At 51.7% G+C, this 13,901-nt stretch overlaps 4 protein-coding genes and 1 pseudogene across 4 annotated transcripts in view; 1 reads left to right on the top strand and 4 right to left on the bottom strand.

The window, feature by feature from the left end:
* Positions 1-1,534: 1,534 nt before the first annotated feature.
* LOC128278829 (uncharacterized) lies at positions 1,535-2,266 on the bottom strand (annotated as a pseudogene).
* Positions 2,267-3,288: 1,022 nt separating this feature from the next.
* Positions 3,289-3,936, bottom strand: LOC128278828 (uncharacterized). The gene has a single exon (XM_053017554.1). The coding sequence runs from the start codon at positions 3,934-3,936 to the stop codon at positions 3,289-3,291; it is 648 nt and encodes a 215-aa protein (XP_052873514.1).
* A 213-nt stretch (positions 3,937-4,149) lies between these two features.
* On the bottom strand, positions 4,150-5,913 carry LOC128278827 (chondroitin proteoglycan 1-like). The gene is made up of 2 exons (XM_053017553.1): positions 5,907-5,913; positions 4,150-5,846 (listed from the first exon to the last, which is right to left on the bottom strand). Exons 1-2 carry the CDS (start codon positions 5,911-5,913, stop codon positions 4,150-4,152), a joined length of 1,704 nt encoding a protein of 567 aa, XP_052873513.1.
* A 1,570-nt stretch (positions 5,914-7,483) lies between these two features.
* On the bottom strand, positions 7,484-10,268 carry LOC128278825 (probable chitinase 10). The gene is made up of 6 exons (XM_053017552.1): positions 10,224-10,268; positions 9,841-9,884; positions 9,706-9,722; positions 8,511-8,578; positions 7,745-8,441; positions 7,484-7,653 (listed from the first exon to the last, which is right to left on the bottom strand). Exons 1-6 carry the CDS (start codon positions 10,266-10,268, stop codon positions 7,484-7,486), a joined length of 1,041 nt encoding a protein of 346 aa, XP_052873512.1.
* A 1,492-nt stretch (positions 10,269-11,760) lies between these two features.
* The window catches only part of LOC128278824 (pleckstrin homology domain-containing family G member 5), a 69,256-nt gene continuing 67,115 nt past the window's right edge, over positions 11,761-13,901 (top strand). The window contains exon 1 of the mRNA XM_053017551.1: positions 11,761-13,356. Coding sequence (XP_052873511.1) covers positions 11,761-13,356 — 1,596 coding nt within the window. The remainder of the gene's footprint in view (positions 13,357-13,901) is intronic.

The raw sequence follows: 13,901 nt of genomic DNA, 5'->3' as shown, positions 1-13,901 counted from the left end.
AAAATATGTGGAAAGCGTTTTTCAACATAACAGCTATAGCGTATTTTGCAGCCTTTCCAGATTCTTACCTTAGGGATGGAATTCATCAATTGGAATCTTGTTGGAACAATGATTCAGGGAGACTATATTGAATAATAAAGTGCATTTCAAACCAGAAAATTGTGATTTTCTTATCGAGCAAAACTTATTGAACAGCCTGGTAGAAGGTGTTCTATATTATTGCTTTTAACGATATCACTTCATCAGTTAACAAGCGTCGTCTGAATTGGACGTGTTTTGTTTCGTCTACTTTTCCATTTTTTTAGGTTTCGAGTAGCTTAGAGGTCAAAAATGCTTCATGGTATCCCTGTACGAAAGCTATGCTTATCATAATCTCCAAAAACGGTACGGGTCAGGTTATTTGTTCTTGCAAAAGATATTCGCACGTCTTTGAAAACACCAGAAACCAGATTACAATTTTTGTTTATCTCGTTTCGCGAAGCAAAGATAGAAGGTAAACCAATTTGGTAAGCTATCTGTGGCTTTATCATTGCAGCTTCCTTTTACTACATGCGACGAAATATGTGATGTTATAAATGGCCTAGTGCCTTCCTAACCACCCGATTAAAACAACGTAAGATGAGTGAGCGATTGTTCGTTTTAGTCACCCTGGCCGTGCTCTGTTCGACTGTGCACACCGACAAAGCTGGCAAAGGATGGCCCCACAAATGGCCTAGAGAAAAGTACAACTCGTCCGAAGAAACATTCGACGAAAGCTCGTCGAACGAAACAGTCGAAACGGATGTTCCAGCAGCAAACAGGTGCGCCGGACAACCAAACGGGACCGTTTTACCTTCGTTGAGTACGTGCTCGAGCTTCGCCATCTCTCAAGGAGGGATCGAAAGCTCTCCAGTTGCATGCGTGCCGAATGGGACCGTTTTTGATTCGGTGACAGGTGTTTGCGATTACAAGCCGAGTGGCCGCTGTACAAAAGGCGAGCTCACGCAGTCAGTCATCCTTGACATGGTTCCAAGTACAGGGGATCGCGGCAAATTTATCGTTTGCGTCTTGGGGAGAGCGACCACGCAGTCCTGCGGAACAAACCAGGTGTTTTATCGTCAAGATCTGCGCATTCGGCGATCCGAGTACGTGTCAGTTATGGAAACGAAGAGCTAAAATAAACACTAAACCAAAGGCTGTTGTTATTACATTATTCGTTCAAACAAATATGGTTCATAAGTGTTGACCAACAGTAAACAGCAGCAGGGATTTTTTTAATATTTCTTCATTCCTCAAGACTGAACGGTGGCCTTGCGCAGGATGCATATCTCGAACTGGCTGCAGTCGTGTGGAAAAGGTATCAGATCAATGTTCACATCCTTGCACATATCGTTTAGAGCATCCTAGAATAGCCAGTAAAGATAGTAACGAGTAGAAAATGATAAATGATACAGTACACACTTTTTAGCTCAAGGAATCTACTGGATTGGCCGTGGAATAATGTTTCTTTTACCGGCAAATGGACTGAACTTCTTCAAACATACCCATTGCTTGTTCATGGAACGTACGAAGTAACCCGCTGGTACACGTCAACCCAGATTTGACTGGGTTGGCACGTGTCGGGATCACCGAAACCGCAGATCAGCAGCCGCGATATTCGTAGCCGCGGTAAAATAAAGTTCCAAGGATACCGCTTCACATTTGGCTGGCCCAAAATACAGATGATGTAGCGTATACAGTTCGTCGGATGGGGCAGCATGCCAATCGTAATGCCTCGGCAAACGTTCCACAGTACTTCCGGATCGGGCGGCGGTGGGGTTGGCTCGAGCGTTGTGGTCGGTGGACCTTCTGTGCTCGGAGGGCTTCGAGCCTGACTCGAAGCACTCCACGTTCTCCGGACGATCGCAGACCTCGCGCTGCCAGTCGAACTGGGTTCCCTATGGCTGGCTGGCAGCCGATTTCTTCGGCGATATCTTCGTTTCTTCGCTCGGCCCGTGCAGTGGTTTTCCTCCATCCAGCAGGTTACAAACTCTTGGTGGTCACACACCTTCCGCTCGCAGTCGTACCAGGTGCCGGGCGGAAGACAGCCAACTTCAACCTAACGGCCACCAACACAGTGTATGAAGTTGGAACAGTTCACTGAAGGAAAGAGTGCTCCATCCGCTTGGCCCTCGCGACGTTTGTCGGTGTAGGAGTGGCGCATCACAAAGCTACCCTGTCCCGAGTAACCAGCGAATCCTGTCCCAAGCAGGCAGCACAACCCGGCGATCGGGAGTAATTTTTGCATTATCTACGCGACGCGATGAGATTTTCGCAACCGTGTCCTAACTGACGTTAGACTGGCTGCCTGAGCTTTATAGGCCGGGTTCTGAATCGACCATGGTTCGCTGATCCAAATCGGCTCCGATCGGATTGGGCTATCGGCAACCTGACCTGTTGATACGGAAAAGTGGAATGTGACCGAGTTTACGTTTTGTGACAGAAATCGCGTTGCGTGCTACCTCTTCGATTAGATACGGGTCTCTATCCGAAAGGTCGTCGCGTTTCGGTATCGGAAGGTGGGGGGTATCATTCCACCCAGCCCGACGGCACGTTTTCAATCGTAGCGACTTGGCCAGTGAACTAACCACGACAACTGTTTGATCGTTCCGATCGATGAGCTGAGCTGATGAGCTGTTACGTGTCTGCATATTTTCCAGTAGGAGTACTTCGTTGGGTTCGAATAAGTTTCCATGTCAGAGAGGTAGTTTCTCACTCTACTGCTTTTATAAGACATTTTTCTAAAATGGTGTGCCGAATTCATGTCGTTATCGTGTCCATTCGTTATCAGGGGCAGTGTTGCCAGGAATGATTTATAGGATTAGATATGCCCCAAATTATTAGCAAGGGATTTAGCATAGACTTTATTTATTGTTTTTTGCCTCAGAATGTAAGTACTGCTGCTACTATTTCATGTTAGAGTATGAACTCTTGATATGCTTTTCTATGTAAAAACATTGCGTTTTCCCTTTTCTGCCTGGCACACAGTCACTGGTTCTTGGCTGCATGTGGTGTTGTTTATATTTTAATTGCTTAAGTTTAGGGGAGACTAACATTATCTTATCCAGCACCGCTACACGATGCTCGGAGGCTGGCTTCCTGCGGCGCACTCTACGTTCGCCGGATCGTCACACTCCCCGGTGTTGGGATTGAACCACAAACCGTATGTACAATTCTGTGGATAAGGGTTACCCTCGTAGCACGAATAGTATCGTTCACAGAAGGTAACGCTCGGAACGAGGCTATAGTTTGGCAGTCCTTCGCACAGTTCTAGAGGATCCACCGTAGCCGGGGTGGGCAAATCGGTTGTAGTTGACGGTCCTGAGGTGGTAAGTTCGCTTGTGGCGGTCCTGAGGTGGTAAGTTCGCTTGTGGTTGACGACACCGGGGTGGACAATTCACTTGTTGTTGATGGCGCTGAGGTGGAAAATTCACTTGTTGTTGACGGCGAGTCGCCTTCGCACCGTACGTCGTAACGAGATCCGCAACGTTGAAGCTCTTCATCGAACCATAGGTACCGGGGACAGGAAAGCAGGTACGCAAACTGGTCAATGCACTGGTAATACCACTGACAGGAAGCCTCGCTAGCTACGTAGTGGAAGTTTGGCACCGCTTCGCAGATTGCCGAGGGTTCTCGCGGAGGCAGTTCCGGTAGAACCGGTGGATCCGTTAGAGCACAGTCCGATTCGTCTTGAGGCACGCAACGTTGCTGGTCCATCGAGAACCAGTCATCGTCGGGACACACCAGCGGGTAGACATTTCCGTCGATACAGTTGTAGTACAGATAGCACGCATTCTGGCTGGGAATGTAGCTCAAATTAGGTACGCCGGAACACCGTTCGTCGTCGGTGGTGACGGAGGACACAAGAACCAGAATCACTAGCAACACCGAGCGGGATGCCAACGCCAAATTCAACATTGCTGCTGTGGGACAACCTTTGTACTAGTGTCCGGAGCACCGCCACTTGCTCCTTTTATACAGGTCTACACGGTAGGTACTCTACTCGTTTGCCAATAACCTTCGCTTATGAGAATTCAACCGAGATAACAAGACGGTGGTGCTTTTGGGATATTGGGCAATAAATGGAAGAGTTCGTTTATTGGAATTATCAGCGGAAATGGCCTGCATCGCTTAGTTCACGTTACATTCGACGTTTTCTGCCAAATCGCATAGCATCGTGTCCGGGTTGAACACCAGACCTCCGAGACAGTTGCTGGGATAGGCGTTGCCGTCGAAGCAAATGTAAAATCGACTACAATCGTCTGGACTGGGCAGATAGATGCCGTTCGGAATGCCGTTGCATATCACGTTGCCCGTTTCCGGTGGCCCCGTTGGCGGCGGAATGGTGGAAGGAGTGGGTGAGCCCGTAGTGGCCGTTGGGGGTGTCGCTACGGTGCACAGCGCGTCCTCCGCTGGCACACATTCGCGAGTGTTCTGGTCGAACCACAGGTCGGGCGGACAATAAAGGACGTACCCGATGCCGCCAGAGCACACGTAGTACGCTTCGCAGCTTTGAGGGCTGGCCACGTACTCACCGTCTTCGATACCGCCGCAAACGTCTGGGGTCGGTGTGGTCGGTGGTCCTAGCGGACAGTACGCATCCATCGGGCTACCGCACGCCAGCAGGTCCCGATCGAAGAATTGACCCTCCGCGCAGTCCGAAACGAAGGCCTCCTCATCGACGCACGTTATGTACTGATTGCAGTACATAAAGCTTCCCATGACGTGTCCGTCTGGTTGGCCAAGGCAAACCGCGGGTGAAGCGGTGGGCGGAATCGGAGGATTCACATCACATTGCGCTTGCTGCTCGAGGACGCAAGTTAGGGTCACTAAATCGAAGAAAAATCCATCTCGGCAGATCATTGGGAACGGTGAACCGTTCAGACAGTAGAAAAACATGTCACACCATTCCGAATGCGGAGCGTTGGAAAAGTTTGGTCGCCCGAAACAAGGGTTGTCGACCGGTGTTGGGGTTGTTGGAGCAGGCGAAGTCGTCTGGTCAGTTGAACTCGTTGGCCCATTCGTAGTAGTTGGGCCATCCGAGGTTGTTGGCCCATTTGTAGTAGTTGGGCCATCCGAGGTTGTTGGCCCATTTGTAGTAGTTGGGCCATCCGAGGTTGTTGGCCCATTCGTAGTAGTTGGGCCATCCGAGGTTGTCGGCCCATTTGTAGTAGTTGGGCCATCCGAAGTTGTTGGCCCATTCGTAGTAGTTGGGCCATCCGAGGTTGTTGGCCCATTTGTAGTAGTTGGGCCATCCGAAGTTGTTGGCCCATTCGTAGTAGTTGGGCCATCCGAGGTTGTTGGCCCATTTGTAGTAGTTGGGCCATCCGAAGTTGTTGGCCCATTCGTAGTAGTTGGGCCATTTGTAGTTGTTGTGGGTTCATCAATGCCACACTCAACTTCGTATCGGTTGCCGCAGCGCCCCAGCTCGATACTGAACCAGTAGCCTCGTGGACAAGACAGGAGGTAGGCGAAATTATCGATGCACTGATAATAAAATTGACAAGAAGTGGTGCTGGCCAAGTAGGTAAAGTCTTCCACATTTTCGCACTCGGGCGATGGGGGCCTAGGAGGGCCCTCTGGCAACTCGGGAGGCTGCTCAATGTCACAGTCGGATTCATCTTGCGTCACGCATCGCTGCAGTTCCATCGAGAACCAGAGATCGTCCGGGCAAGTATAGCCGTAAGCCTGTCCATCGATACAGGCGTAGTAGAGATAGCACGCCTGGGGACTGCGAACGTAGGTGGCGTCCGGCACTCCAATGCATATTTCGTTATAAGCGTGACCGAGCGTCACCAGCAGCAATAGGCTGCCAAGTCCTAGGAAGACTGTAAGAAAAGTAGTGTAAAAACAGCTGTCACTGGACCGCACCAAACGTTTGGTCTTACCTTTCATTTTTAAGCCTGTGAACTAATTCCGAATATATTACACGTTTTTTGGTTTATATACCACAGCTGCCGAGCTACGGGTGGTGCCAAACAAGCTGTGGGAGTGATAGAGCACCGTTCCGCGGTGCGACCGATCAGAGTTATCTGTTATCGGAAATAGGAAGTTGATGACACTTGCGTCCGATTTTATAGTGTTATGGTAGGCCTCGGTTTGAAGATAATTTCGTTAGGAAGTAAGCCGTAAAGGGAGCTAACGCGGCACCTGGTTAATGTCCAGCGTAGGTCATGCGTAGCTGTCGGTGGCGGCATTTCCGTAATTGGACACCGTAATCGCCACTTACGATTAGGAAGTATTTCATAACCAAAAGCCAATAGCCTAGTCCCCTTTAACCAAAACCCAGGCCGAACTTAAGTTCTTGGCGCATCCGCATACGACAGGTGGAAACAAATATGTCTCACGATTTTCATCATCGCGACAGTGTGCGTGTACTTTATAGCAATAGTGTGTGTTGTTGTTTATTGGCGGTAAACTACGATAAGCTGATGATTATCAGAACAAACATACTGTATTTCCTTTACTCTGCACCTTCAACAGTCCTTGATTGGCTTTAATGACGTGCCAAATGCTAGGACATATAAAGTGATCTGCAATGGCCGACAGAGAACGATAGAGTGTTAGATAGATAAGAATTGCTGTTGATAAACTTCAATGGAATATTGAAACTAAAGCTCAATTTTATTTGTTTTCTCATATCTCTTTATCTATTCCATATCTTTGGCTATCTCCCGCACAGTAAACTTTCAGTGAAGATCCCGATGCGATTTCTTATAAAGGCCAACTACAGAGGTCTCGTTCCGACAGTGCCACCTCGAAGAGTTTTGTTGCTACACATCCTCATCGACGCACTTGAAATTGCTAGTGCAATTTTTTTTTCATGTGGTTCGAAGTATTAAATGTACGCAGAACACACGATAATAGATTATTGCATGAAGTAACTTACCGAGACTAAGTCGCACATCCAAAATTATGAATCGAGAGATAATTAGTCTATTTATCGGCGAACGGCAATCTAACTCTCGATCATCTATTAGTCACCCCCACGTATGTTCGCCGATATTGCTGGTAGGGCTGCTGTCGGTAGGGCTGCGATTACCTTCAGGCCGAGATTATTGGCCGATTAACTTGTTCAATCCCTATGTAAGCCTGAGCTACATCGGAGAGCCTTCGACCTACACTGTCCATGTCATCAGCATGGGCCAGGATGTGAAAACTAGTTTACGAACGGAAAATTTAAAATCAGTTATTTCAAAGATCTTCGCAAATCGAACACTACCGGTGGGATCGGTTTCTTGTTAGAACTGAGTGATTTCTTTCATTATTTATCGATATTTAGTTTCATGAACGTATAGGAAAACCACGTTTGGATGTAAACAACAAAACAAAACAATGGCGACTGCAGGATGTGGAAGCGTGTTGGAAGCATGCTGGACCAAAAGAAACAAATCCAAGATCGTTTGCTTGTATTTCACAAACGGGGCCATGAAGTGCAATCATTCGTGTTCACGGAGGATACGGGTTAGGGCTTTCGGGCACACTCCGTACTTGCGGGAAGATCACACTGCGAGATTTTACTGTTCCACAGGTAACTGCTCGGACAGCTCATCAGGATCGGGTGCAGACCGATGCAGATGAAATACTTGCTGCAGTCGGCGTAGTTCGGATGGAAGATCTCGCTGCCCACACAATCTGAGACCGGTGAGAGAAGACGGGAGTGCGTTGTGTACATTAGTATCTGGCACAGATGGAAACAATACAGCGCCCAGGATGGGTTACTTACCGGGAGTGCTGGATACCGTCGTTGTTTCAATGGACGGAGTCGAGGTTTCAGGCGCAGCAGGATTCGGCAGATTGGTGCAGTCGGTGTTTTGTGGGAAGTCACACTGGTTGGTGGCCGTGTTCCAGTAGACGCCATTACCGCAGCTATGCAGAATCAGGTTTCCGTAGGCACAGATGTAATAGCTCTCGCAGGCTGACGGATGCGCGATGAAACTGAACTCGTCCGGGGTGCAGTAAGGGTACGGGTTTAGATTGGAAGGCGGCGGAGTGGCCATCGTTGTGCGAAGTGTGGTAGTTGGGCGACTGGTGCTAGACGCTGTCGGCCGCGCGGTCGGAGCGGTCGGTACGAAGGGAGGCTGGCCGGGATTGGCAGCTGGTGCCGTTGGAGCCGCAGTGGGCACGGTGGGTATGTTCGGGAAGAAGGTAGGATTGGCTGGAGTGACGGTCGACGGTATTCGAGGTGGCGGCGTAGGGGCAGTTGGGATCGCCGGCGAGGACGGTGGCAGAAATGACGGCGGCAAGGACGGCGTTTGTCCACACTTCACGAAGGTGGCCCAATTGCACACCATCGCTACCGGATCGAACAGGGTGCCGGCGGTACAGCGCTGTATCTTCTGCACGTTGTACTCACACACGATGTAAGCGCCGCAGTCTTCCGTAATCGGCAGCTTCTGACCGTTGGGCATTGCCAAACATATCTGCAGAGGATTAAGCTCACTATATAGTGCTTGGAGGTCACACTCGGCCCCTGCCGGTTACTGACTTACGTTGTCCGATATGAATCGGGCTGATACTGCATTGATTAGAAGCCCCGCAACGAGAGCTAAGCCGATGGCTAGGAGGCGAAGGAATTAGGAAAATAGAACTAAACAGACAGCTCCCCAACGCGGTGATGCGGCACGAATGCTTGGCATAGCGTGGATTTGGTTGGCAGCGGCACTGCTGGGTATCTGCACAGCGCTAACGCCACCGACTTGTGATCCGGCAGTAGTTTCGTTCCATTCGGACCCGACCAACTGCAACCAGTACTACACCTGTTACAACGGCGTGGCCAGTCTGGAAACGTGCCCGGATCAAAAATACTTTGACGCTACGCGAAATCTGTGCGATGTGCCGGCATATGTGAACTGCTTTGTGGACCCTTGCGCAGCTACCACCGGTGTTACTTCGTTGGCTATCGCGAACTCATGCACCGCCTACACTCTGTGCATCGAAGGCACTGGTTACGAGAGGACTTGTCCCGCCGGAACCCTGTACGATGATGCGTACGGCGATTGTGTCCTGGCCGGGTACAGCTCGTGTGTGGAGAACCCCTGCCTTTCGCTCGATCCGGCCACCGCCAAGCCGACCACGTTCTATCCTGTGTTGAGCTCGTGCAAAAAGTACATCGTCTGTAACAAGCAGGACGCAGTGGTGCGCGAATGCGTTGGTAGCAACGTCTTCAATCGTGTCGAAGCCAAATGTGTTCCAAAGGAAAGTTACACCTGCCCCGAGGGCACGACGGCTTGACGGCGAAACCGGGCGTACGTTCCAGCCACGTGGACATCGGTCGCGTCCTTCTCAGCTCCTGTGACGTACCAACCGTTACGGAATCTGTGGCATCGAGCCAACTTGTAAAGCTTGGTTAAAGCTTCTGAAAAGCGAGCTTTTATTAATGCTTTCGAAAGCTCCGAAAAAGCGAACAGCGGCGAACGAAAAAAAAGGTTGGCATGAGAGTTTGCCGGATAATGATTGTCTATTTTCTGAATGCAATTAAATAAAAACGTGTGCGTACGTTACGAGCGCAAAAAAATAAATATTACACCGAAAGCATCCGAAAACGATGAATACATACTACGTTTCGGTTAGGAAAGGTGGAAACCTACATCTCACTTGTAATGGAAGTTGGCTGTGCTGTGCCCATTGTTTACTGTGATGTGTGCCTTCGGCGTTGGGTTAAGGCGCTGTTTACTCAACACTTACCGCACTTCGGGGACGTGCTGTCAGGTGTACGAAAATCGGCGAAAACAACAACACCAATAAAACCAATTGCCCGGTGACATCACAATGTCCGTTTCGTTAGCATGCAGCGTTTTTCAATGACAGCGGCCATTTTACTTGTTTGCAGTTACACCGCTCTCGGCGAGGCCTACTGCAACTATCTGTGAAGGAAGAGGTAACAAAAAATCAATACGTTACTAGTAAACCAACATAAAGTGACGTAACCCAGCAAAAGATCACACAAACGCGGTGGCTTTAAACTTGATTTTAATGCGTTTGTCAATCAGCACCGATCCGAGATCCGAGTTACAACCTAATTGACCTACAACTGCTGTCACATTAACACGGCCAGTTTTTTTAGGTCCGCACAGGAACGAAGCAGTAGAGTTGCCTGACTCACAATGCACGGTTATTGGCATTACATCATCAGTTCGGCGTCTCAAAAGTTAACCCTCTCGCTCTCTCTCTCTCTCTCCCTCTCCCGCTCTCTCAAGTCGTACCTCGCCGAGGGCACCGGTGTCTTTCTTTCTTTCACTCTCGTCCATATCGTAGATCGTAGTGCGTGGCACGCTTAATCGGATGGCACATTGATGACGCGCCCCCCCCCCCGCCCCCCGGTGGTGGCCACTGGGCGCCATAGTGTTTCTTGATTGATGCGCGCGTTCGAGTGATCTTCGCTCGTGGCCGACGCGGGATCGCGTGACGGACCTTGCGAGAGATCGATCGAGAATGTGTGTGCTGGTGTTGTGCACAACACGTTCTGGCTTGTGTCAGCTTTCAAACAGCTGATCGATTCCGAGTGTCGGCGTGGTGTCTAGCCCCGTTTAGGGGCCGGGCGCTTTAACGCGCACCAAGAACACCGGGCGCTCGCGCTCCGTGATCGGCCTGTGTCGTCCGTGCCAAACCGGTTGCTGACTAACCCGCTGGGGTCCCGCAATGGGGCTGCTGAATGGGGCCGATGGTCAGTACGTGAGTCGCCGCGGTAGCTGCAAGGGTTGGCACAGAATCGCTATCAGGTGACAACCCGCCCGGTGGCCGGTGGTTGTAGTGATTGTTTGTGGTGTGGTGTGTGTGTGTATGGCTGCATGTGCTGCTGATAAACGGACCGTAGATAGGGTTAAACAACTCCATCGGCGAATCGTGGTTGGAATTTCACCCGTCGGATTCTCGAGGACCCCATCTTCGAGCTTCGAGCTGACTGAGGTTCCCATTTTGTAGCCTTCAACGGCGTGTGCGATAGATAACGTTTATCGAAGCTCGCTCTAGTACACGCCACGGGTCTACCTGTGCCCGATCGTCGTGCCAGCAAGTGCCGTTCCGTGTTCGTCGCCTGCGGTGTGCGTGTCTTAATTGCGCTCCACACTCCGCTCCCCGAGAGGTCTGCACCCGCCCTGGCCTGGGGCTGGGGCTAACCGGTGGGGGGTGTCGGTGGTAAGAGCAAACAACCAGCGAACGCCGCGCGGTGCGAGAGCGAACCGTCCATAAACGGGGTATCGGAAGGAAACATTTGTATGCGCCGCGCCGTGCACCGTAGCGCGCGCCCGAAGTTCTGTTGATATCAATGATGATCGCGACCGTGCATGTAGTTGTGTGCATGTGTGTGTGTGGGTGTATTGGGGGGCGCTCTAAACGGTTGTGACAACATAGCGCGCGTCTTCTGTGTACGTTACACTTGTGGAACCGCTCAGGAAGATGAGCTAACGACTTGGAGACACTGAGCGCTAAACTTGTTTTCATGTGGCCATTTTCATAATTCGCTTTCGGGAACAACCTTCCATTCACCGGCCAGTCCTTAGCGGCCTGCTTGTGGCCAGGTTGCAATTGGTGCAGCCTGCCAAATATCTGGTGCGCCCCCCGAGAGAGAGAGGCTAACAGTTCAGGAACAAAACAGGTAAAGCCGTGTGGAAAGTGGCCATTTGTGTGCATATATATGCGTGTGTGTGTGTGTGTGCGTTGGTGCGACAGATCGAAGATTTCACGCTTCTTGGTTGGTGTGTGTTCGCGTTACAGAAGTGCAGCTGCGGGTCCTGTGGCGAGATGATGAAGATGATGAACCGCTCGAAAAAGGCCAACCAGGGAAACCAGCGGGGAAAGAGTTCGGCCGCCGATGTTGGCAAGGATGCCAAGGTGGGCCGTGGCGTCGCTGGTCCGCCCGGTACTGGTCCGCCACCGAAGCCTTGTTTGGCACCAATGCCGGCGCAACTAGCGACCGCCGGTGGCGGCCAACCGCCTACGGCTTCCTCTGGCGGCCGTTCGAAAAAAGTAAAACAATCGTCCAACGGCAAAGCCGCCAGTAAGGCGGCGGCCGCGGCGGCGGTGACTAGGCGTTCCTCCGGTAAGGAAACGGTTGCGCCGGCCAAGGTTTCCGTAGGTGCTGGCGAGTCGGCCTCGGATGGTGGCCTCCCGGTGCACGCGGTACCGGCACCGAAGATGGAGCGCTCCAACAGTTTCTATCTGACGCGCAAACTGTCGAGCCTGTACAGTAAGCTGAGCGGAAGCCGTGAGAATGTTTCCAGCCAACCCAACGCCAACGCGCCCACCAACCCATCAGCGCCCGATGGTGGAACGGCGCAACCGGGCCCGTTCGTGCGCAGTCGCAGCATGTCGTCGATACAGTTGAAACGATCGTACCGGCGCAGCCAGAACGTCGAGTCGGCGTTGGGCAACCTGCACGAGGACGCCATCCTGGAGCGCTCGGAGAGCACGGAGGAAACGGCTCCGGCGGCGACGGTGCCGGTGGCAGCGCCGATGCCCGAAACGCCACCGCCCGTGCCACGGTTCGAGCGCTCGAACAGCATCCTGGCATCGATTCGTCGCAAAATCAGCTTCAAGTCGGAGCGCCGCTCGTCGAACGTGTCGAACTGGAGCACCTCGCTGCAGAACCTGCGCCAGGAGGACTTCATGATCAGCTACGACGATCTGAGCTTCATCGATTACGATCAGTTCAACAGCTACGAGGCGAGTTTGCTGAAACGCCAAAACAGTGGTGCGGCCCCGGAAGACGGAACCAGTGTGGCACCCCCCGGCGGCGGCGGCGGCGGCAGCAGTGTGGAAACTACCGCCCACCAGCAGGTTTACCAGCAGGGTGGGATTGCGGAAGCCACTAACGCGGGCGTCGTACGGCGCAGGCGCAAGAACGACACGCTGCTCCGATCGACGCTGATCCGCAAGAGCATGGACGCCACCGAGAGTAAGCTGGACCGTGACAAGAACGTGTACCGGAACAGTCTGGACCCGGAGAAGCTGCTGTGCATCAGCAACGCCAGCCGGAAGTCGTTTCGCTGGAGTGCCGACGTGGAGCGTGACGTGGTGGCGCTCGATTTGGACAGTGCGGACTTTGTGACGGGGGGGAAACCGCTGGCAGGACGGGTCACCAGTCGGTCGACGACACCGCCGCCGCCGCCGACGTCGTGTGACGTGTGTGACAGTGGTATGATCGATGGCAGTGAAAGTGTCAAGTTGGGTACGATTGATGACGGGGCTGGGGCGTCCGTCGGGCAGACGTTCTCGGACGGCAGTGCCGGGTATGTGAGCAGAAGTGAGAGTCTGAAACGGTCCCGGTCGTACGGTGGCGAAGGCGACGCCGGTGGCAGATTCCAGGAGAGCTTCGGGCGTCCTCGGGCGAAACTCGGTGTACAGGTAAGTTAGCGTTCCAAAAAAAAAAAAAAAGCCTCCATCCCTCGCTTCCGGGGAGAGATTGTTTTGATCCCGCGGCTGGAAGGCAATTTTACGACATCTATTTGGCCGATAAGCCACTCGGCTGGAATGTTATCGGATTGGGCATGCGACTTTCATCATCGTTCGAATGCTTAGTCCCTGCCCTTGATAGATCTGTTATCGGTAGGCTACGAAGGCGAATCATCGGGCGGTAGCAAAGGTGGTTCGCCTACGACGCCGGGTTTGGCGTGGAGCCAACGAAACAGTATGAATGTTGTCGAAAATTCGGCCACAACGCCATTATGACTAACAAGGAATTCTGTTCGACTTAGTGCTTTCGGCACATAAATCGTACTCATCTGTGGTTCTTTCTTCGTTGCATTGAATCGTACTGTGAAAAATCTTAAACAAGTTGAATAAATGTTAAAACGACCCGTTGTTTCGCACAGGACCAAGAAAGTTGTACGCCTAGAGCTTCAATCCCGGCTGGATGGCAATAGAGAGAACCAAGTGTAAATGCG

This window comes from Anopheles cruzii, chromosome 2 (assembly GCF_943734635.1).
Source record: "Anopheles cruzii chromosome 2, idAnoCruzAS_RS32_06, whole genome shotgun sequence".
Taxonomy (NCBI): Eukaryota; Metazoa; Arthropoda; class Insecta; order Diptera; family Culicidae; genus Anopheles; species Anopheles cruzii.
This window is presented reverse-complemented; position numbering and strand designations above follow the sequence as displayed.

What these genes read in the sequence shown, in the direction of transcription:
- LOC128278825 (XM_053017552.1), bottom strand. Translation starts at nt 10,268, where the DNA reads ATGGACGAGAGTGAAAGAAAGAAAGACACCGGTGCCCTCGGCGAG. An exon ending in CCCGATTCATATCGGACAAC is followed by an intron (nt 8,442 to 8,510) that starts GTAAGTCAGTAA and finishes AATCCTCTGCAG; the next exon opens with ATATGTTTGGCAATGCCCAA. An exon ending in GACGGTATCCAGCACTCCCG is followed by an intron (nt 7,654 to 7,744) that starts GTAAGTAACCCA and finishes CACCGGTCTCAG; the next exon opens with ATTGTGTGGGCAGCGAGATC.
- LOC128278828 (XM_053017554.1), bottom strand. Translation starts at nt 3,936, where the DNA reads ATGTTGAATTTGGCGTTGGCATCCCGCTCGGTGTTGCTAGTGATTCTG.